Genomic DNA, 7,479 nt, shown 5'->3' with positions numbered 1-7,479 from the left:
ATGAAGAGAACTCTGCTAATGCAAATAATGAGCCACTCAATTCAAACGACACTGATTCACCTAGTAATGTTTCTGAAAAACAGGCAATAGGAGCTGCAATAAATAATCCTGAAGCGAGCACGTTGTCAGAAAATGAAGACAACTCTGCCAATGCAGATAATGAGCCACTCAATTCAAACAACATCGATTCACCTAGCAATGTTTCTGAAAAACAGGCAATAGGAGCTGCAATAAATAACCCTGAACCTAGTATACTCTCCCAAAATGAATTAAACTCTGCCAATCTAAACACGGAATCACTCAATTTCCGCAATCTTAATCCACTGACCACCACCGATACCTCAAACCCCGCAAAACCCTCAACGAAACCTGCAACAAACACAGAATATCCAGCCCCAACTCTTGTACCACCCCAGTACGCAAAATTGCAATCACAAGTGCCAAACGTTTCCACGAAAAAAGACCACCGTCGTCCGCCCACGCCACCAAAGAGATCATCCAGCCTCATGGATGTCGATTTCTCAGAAAACTCGAGCACTCGTCCTCTTAATCTCGATGCCAATCTCCCAGAGCCTCCGATCCGCCGCAAAAGGGACAAACGAAAGACAAACGAAATCTCGGTCGAAGACAGTCCACCAAATCGTCCTCCATTGCCCAAAGAAAGCCTCGACGCGTCCAAGCCGCGATTCACCGCATCGCCAGCACAGTCGACACCGATCGAAAGTGTCAGCGATATTCTCAGCGTCATCGGAAGCCTGTCGGAAGTTCCCTCGCGAAACGACGCCGGCTCTCGCGACAACAGCCTGGCCGACTCGTGCCGCTTACCGATTGCTGACGACTCGAGGGTCCGCGGAGCCACGGCTCGTTTCGATAGTGACAGCATCGCCGGATCGCGCGATTGCGTCGGGAACGGCGCCGGGCTTGGCAATGAGGCAAGTCCTGAAATAACGTGCCGCTACGCGCGGGAAAAGACGCGCGAAAAATGCTCGGTGCCCGAGTCGTCGACGACGTCCACCGCGTTAGGATCAGCTGAGCAGTTAAAGAAAGCAGTTATGGAGTCTTTAAACGTCAATAAGGAGACCTTCGAGCGTGAGGAGTCTAGAATTGAAAAGGAAATGGAGAGGTCCGAGAAACGATTGGGAGAGGATGTCGAATCCATACGGGAGCATCAGGTACTCAGCGAGAAGCAGGTTCGCACCAAGGTCGCTAAAAATATAACCAAGAGCACCAAGACGATCCGATCCACCGTCAGCGACGTCAAGAGGAGCGAACAAGTCCTCGGAAATGTTTGTTCGAAGGAGCTGACGACCAGCGAGGAAGAGTTCGAAGAGATATACAATCATTCGAGGATAACAGATGATAGAGCGAGTTGCTATGCTCGCGAAACCGGTGACGACTGTGATCGAACCAAGCAAGGAACCGATAGCAAGGACGAGGAGCGAGGCTCCAGGACCGAACAGTCGAGCGAACCCCAAGGCGACAAGGAAAAGACTGATACAGCGGACTGCCAGGCCCAGGACTCGTCCAGTAGCGCCACCTCGCTGAGCACGGTGAAGTATAATCCAATGGAAGCGTGGCAAGCCGACGTTTGTTCGATAATAGCGGAGGAAGCGAGGAAGAGCAAACTCAGGCGCGAGGACACCGAGTCGTCCAGTCTGAAGAGCAAGCTTCCTCTCTTAAAAAGAGAGGAACCGTACGACCCCGCGACCAGTCACGAGCCTCCATTGTCCCCAGAGCCCATACCTTACTCCCCAGTGGAAGATTTATACTACGTACCCCTGGAAACTGAAGATAATTCCAAAAGTCTCTATGAAAGTGCCATCGGAGTTGTCCCGGAGTCTCTGAAGAACCTCTGCATCAAGCGAATTCTGTCCATGCCGTACGGTCTCCAGGTAATCAACGAGATAACGGTGCCCAAGTTCGACATCTTTGAAAGCCTGCGCTCTATACCGAGCTCTATACCTCTATGCACTGTGTTCGCTAGGACAGGAGTGAAGGGAGTAACTGGGAGCGAGGTTAAAGGCGTTCCAGTAAACATGCATGGCTGGAGTGGAACCTCTGTTTCGGGCCGGAAGAAACCGGAGCGGTTCGAAGGGAAGGAAGAGAAGGCGAAGAAAGAAAAGGCGAAGAAAGAGAAGGAGAAGAAAGAGGAAGCGATGGTGGATGGGAGTTCGTGGCTAGGTCTCACCACCGCAAGAGACCCGAGGCTGCTCGTCTGTCTTTCACCATCGCAGCAGAAGACGGCGATAAAGACCAGCGCCGATAACTTGTTGGACCTCCACAGGAAGTTCCTCAACAGGCACAGCTACTACGAGGAGGAACCACCGGCGAGGGTTCCGGTTCCTAAATACAGGGTCGAGGTACGTCCGGTGGTCCAGGAAGCAGAGAGGAGTCACGGATCCTGCAAACCGGTTGGAATTGACAGCAAGCCGACCAATAGACTACTGGAGATCATAAAGGAGAACTCTGGGAATGATCGGGCTCCTGAGCAATTAAAGAGCACTGTAAATGAGAAAGTGAGGTTCGAGGAAACGAGTCGGTCCGAGTCCACCGCGAGATCCACCGTTGATAAAGGTCGGGAGCGTCTCAAGGCCACTCGCCTCTGCGACTGGTTGCACCTTGCTAGATGCGAGCCCGTCGATGCGCCGTGCCACGCGCTCTCCGAATCTCTCTCCGGATCTCTCTCCGATGATTTATTAATAGAACCGTCGGGTGAGAGAGAGTCCTTTAAGACACCTCCGAGCGTCCCCGCGCGATTTCACAGCAACCAACCGGATACAAAGGATCTCGACGACAACAAACACACATGCTTCGCGATCCCATCCTCGAATTCACCAAAAAGGCCAGACCCTCCAGCCAGAAGCTCCACGCCGTTCAACAGGAGCCCCATCACGCTGAACAGCGCCCTAATCGACAAATCGCCCTCATCGGCCGCCATGATGGATCCCGCTGGCAAGAAGACGCCGCCTCGAAGGACTATCGACCCGCGCTACAACGTAAATCCGGCGCTGATCGACGACAGGGTCGAGGTTCCGCCGCGAACGAAACGCGTGGTGAATGTGGACAGGTCGTGCATCGACACCACGAGCATCTTCGACCAGAGCCCGCCCAGGTGCCACCTGGAGCCGCGCAGGTACAAGAACCCGGAGAATCTCAAGCACGTGACCGCTGCGGAGATCATGGAGAACCTGAAGATGCTCCAGATGGACGCGGAGGATCAGCTGGAGGACACAGGCCGGGAATCACTGTCGAGCGACCTGGCGCAGCAGTTGAGGTATGTAGAATTGCTGGAGAACCAACTGAAGAATGTTATATTGGCCGAGGAGGAGGAGAAGGAGGCCTTCGAGGAGTTCCAGGTGCAGGTGAAGCGGTGGCGGGAGAGAGGAACACCGGAGGAGTCGAAGACGTCGGGAGTGAGGAGCAAAAGCTCCTTGGAGAAGGATGGTTCTATGGAGAAGGATCGCTCGGAAAAGGTAGACAAGGACGGGAAGAAAGAGTCAGAGTCGGAGTCCCGGCAGAAGATTGAGACCCTGGCGCCATCTACTATCGCGAGCGTGGCGCCATCTACCATCGCGAGCGTGGCGCCATCTACCATCGCGAGCGTGGCGCCATCTACCATCGCGAGCGTGGCGCCATCTACCGTCGCGAGCGTGGCGCCATCTACCATCGCGAGCGTGGCGCCATCTACCATCGGCGAGAGTGAACAGCTTCCCAAGATGGCGGCCGAGACGGGCCATATCTCGGAGAGCAACCGAGAAACCACAAGACTCGGGAAACCAAGAACCTCGGCCGTCCTGGTTAACGGCGAGGCGTTCCGTCGCCGGATGTACGACGAGTATGTGGACAAGGTCCTGGAGAGGGAGGAGAGGAAGTATCACAAAGTCGTGAAGATCAGCACGCACGAGGAAATCGGTAAACCGAAGGGGAAATCGGAGATGAGCGCCGTCGAGAGAGAGTTTATCGAGAAGGCGAGGAGCAGACTGAACAAATTCGGAATAAACCTCGACGGGAGCGAGTCGGAGACCGAGGGTGGGAGAGACAGCGAGGGGAGGAGACGAGGGGAAGTCGAGGAGAGGGGCGACATTCCAAGAGCGAAGTGTTTGATCGACGGGAAGGAATTCGGGGACGAGAGAGAATTGCCCGAGCATTTGCAAGAGTTCCTTCGAATATCCGCAACGACGAACGCCAGCGACGGTGAGTTCGCCGACGAGAATCGAAGATTTGCTGTGTTGTTCGTCGTTTTTTTCGATTGCTGGCATTGGATTCGAGTGTTTACCGCCTGACTTTGGATTTGAGAGAGCCGGTTGGCGAGGATTGAATACGTAACAGTCACTAACGCACGTTTCGTAGACGTATCGTGATTTGCATTGTCGTAGGTATCGCGTGCTTGTCGTCACTAACGATACTGAATGGGCTTTCCCTTGGTCGTGTTTTTCGTTGGAATAGAGTTTTCTTTTTTCGTTGACGTTTCCTGTAATTTATTTTTTGTTTTTCAGTGTTGCGTTGCGAGTGGAAGGATCATGGCATTGATTATGTCTTTTTGGAGCTATGTATTTTCGGTGGCATTTTTTAGATCGGTCAATTTAAATTATGTTTATACAGGGTGTCCCAAAAATATTGGAAGTCGTTGAAAGGGGTGGTTCGGGAGGTGATTTGAAACAACTTTTTCCTTAGCCAAAATGTTGTCCGACGCTTCATTAAGGAGTTATTAACAGAAAACCGCGACCAATCAGGTCGCGCGTATGTCGGCGGAGGGCGGTCGCCTAGCGCGCAGTCTACGCCTACCGCGGGCGGTCCACTGGCATCCGCGCGCTCTGATTGGTCGGTGGTTTTTCGTTAATATCTCCTTAACGACGCGTCGTACAACATTTTCGCTAAGGAAAAAGTTGTTTCAAATCACCTCCCGAACCATCCCTTTCAAGGACCTACAACATTTTTGGGACACCCTGTATAGTTGCAAGTGGGATCATCAGGAATACATCTGCAAACTAAATGTGAAAGGATTGATCGCATTTGGTAAATTCCTTCCCGAGTTACATGAAAAGATACGAATTTTGCAGTAATAATTGTTATAAACATTAAGAAATTCAAAAATGTTTTAAATGGGAACGTAATTAATTATTTGACATCATATGTAGAAGATTCCATCTCGATTGGTTAATTTCTTGCCGAGTTACATCAAAAAATAGGAATTTTGCAGTAGAAATTGTTATAAACATTCTTTAATTTCTTAATCTTTATAACAATTGTTACTGCAAAATTCCTATTTTTTTATGTAACTCGGCAAAGATTTTATCAAATGCGATCAATCCTTTCACATTTAGTTTGTACATGTATTCCTGATGATCCCATTTGCAACTATACCAAAAATGTTGAAGGTCCTAGAAACGGGTGGTTCGATTACTTCCGATTGTTTAATATTTAATGGATAACATAGGTACCGACTATTTAATTATCTACAATTCTACAGGGTGTCCGAAATAAGGTTGGAGGTCCTTGAAAGGGGAGGTTCGGGAAGTGATTTGAAACAAATTTTTCCTTAGCGAAAATGTTGTCCGAGGCTTCGTTAAGGAGATATTTAAAGATAACTCTGGACCAATCAGAGCGCGAGTATCCCGGTGGAGCGACCACGGTAGGCGTAGGCTACGCGCTAGGCGACCGCCCTCGCGTTCTGATTGGTCCGGGGTTTTCCGGTAATATCTCCTTAACGAAGCGTCGAACAACATTTTCGTTAAGGAAAAAGTTGCTTCAAACCACCTTCCGAACCACCCCTTTCAACGACCTTCAACATTTTTGGGTCACTCTGTACAATATACGTATATATAATATATTGTTGTTTTTCGTTGGAAAATATTGGGTTGTCCGGAAAGTCCATGTCGATTTTTGGTAGGTGGTACAGGTCTGAATATATCGAAGTGGTTGAAAACAAATAATATGTATACATCCCTTAAAAAATGGAAAGGTTGTGGAACAAAATGGCACCTATGTAATTCAATAAATATATATTAAAATTCAAACGTGTTTTTGAATTTTTCTTAGAAATTGGCACGAACTTTCTGCACAACCTAATATTTTCTATATTTTTTCCTGTATCGTGCTACGCGTGAAATCGGGTTAGGTATAAAAGATTCTACGATACTATTAGAAAAATCAGTTTAATTTACATTTTTGTAGTATTTTTATTGTTGGGACACCCTGTATGTAATGGAACTCGGCTCCAGATGAGGTAACGTTTCATAAACTTGAATCATGTACCTTTGATTCATCCCCTCGAGCCCAGAAAGTAGTACGTAGTATCTGTCAGAATAAATATCCGCCGCCCACCATCTATTCATCTTCGATGGCGAATCGCAACGTTCGACTCGGGTTGGTCGTCTGCAACGTTCATGATTCATACGAGAATGGGAACCTAAATATAGGTGGCATCGAGAAATAGGCCAGTGCTCGTAGAACGTTTCGTCGCGCGTCCAGCCCAACGCCGGAACCACCGTTCCGATTTTGGCTATTTCCAACGAATCGCGAGTTACGACACAATCTACTACATCCGTCGAACCATCGCGAGACCTTCACCCTCTCGGAGCCACATCGTTGCCGTAACAGCAAACAGATTTACGCATCGATTAGGTGTGGAAGAAATATTCTAGGTCTACTCTTGATAATTTTGTAAGATAATTAGTAGACTCTGGATTTCATTCATTTATGGAGTATATTAATTTATAATGTTGTTTCTGAATTAAGCTAAAGGTAAAATTAGGGATCTAGTAAATCATTAATTTATGGAGCAAACGGATCTGTGCGTCGATTAGGTGTGGAAGAAATATTCTAGGTCTACTCTTGATAATTTTGTGAGATAATTAGTAGACTGTGGATTTTATTAATTTACGGAGGTGGGGAAAAAATAATTGTGTACAACTTTGTTGGAAAGAGACAGAACTCAGTTTTATTTCACGTGTCCGATTCTTAGCGTGTCTCAGTCAATACTAGAGATGGCGTGAACTGCTAATTTTGAATCACTCGTGATTCAATAACGTTCATTCTCAATCACGTTCATTCTCAATCACATTGATTCTCAATGACGGATCGACCCAGTCTTACACCTAATTTTCTTTTAACCATACTACTTTGTCTATCTCAATTGTTTTCTACGATCTTCGAACACAACACACATGACATCGTTTATACATTTACAAATCATGTATTATCATTATTTTCTGCACTGCTTGCCTTCTATGTTTCAGTTTGGCACTACTAACGCTAATATAATAACCTAGTATAATAATCGTGAAATATTTATGTTAAATTTGAATTTAATCCTATGGAGTTTAAAAAATAGAATTATTTCCCTGGCTATACTTTGTACACAACATTTAAACCGTTAATAATTGTTAATACAGGGTGTCCCAAAAATGTTGGAAGTTCTTGAACATGGTGATTCGGGAGGTGATTTGAAACAACTTTTTCCTTGGCGAAAATGTTGTC

At 47.4% G+C, this 7,479-nt stretch overlaps 1 protein-coding gene across 1 annotated transcript in view; it reads left to right on the top strand.

Annotated features, from left to right (window-relative positions):
* Nucleotides 1-7,479, top strand: part of LOC128881952 (uncharacterized) — a 164,891-nt gene that overhangs the window by 51,160 nt on the left and 106,252 nt on the right. The window contains exon 10 of the mRNA XM_054133425.1: nt 7-4,194. Within this exon, the coding sequence (XP_053989400.1) occupies nt 7-4,194 (4,188 nt within the window). The remainder of the gene's footprint in view (nt 1-6; nt 4,195-7,479) is intronic.

This window comes from Hylaeus volcanicus, chromosome 9, assembly GCF_026283585.1.
Source record: "Hylaeus volcanicus isolate JK05 chromosome 9, UHH_iyHylVolc1.0_haploid, whole genome shotgun sequence".
Taxonomy (NCBI): domain Eukaryota; kingdom Metazoa; phylum Arthropoda; class Insecta; order Hymenoptera; family Colletidae; genus Hylaeus; species Hylaeus volcanicus.
Note: the sequence above shows the minus strand (reverse complement) of the source record. Positions and strands in the feature narration are given on the sequence as shown.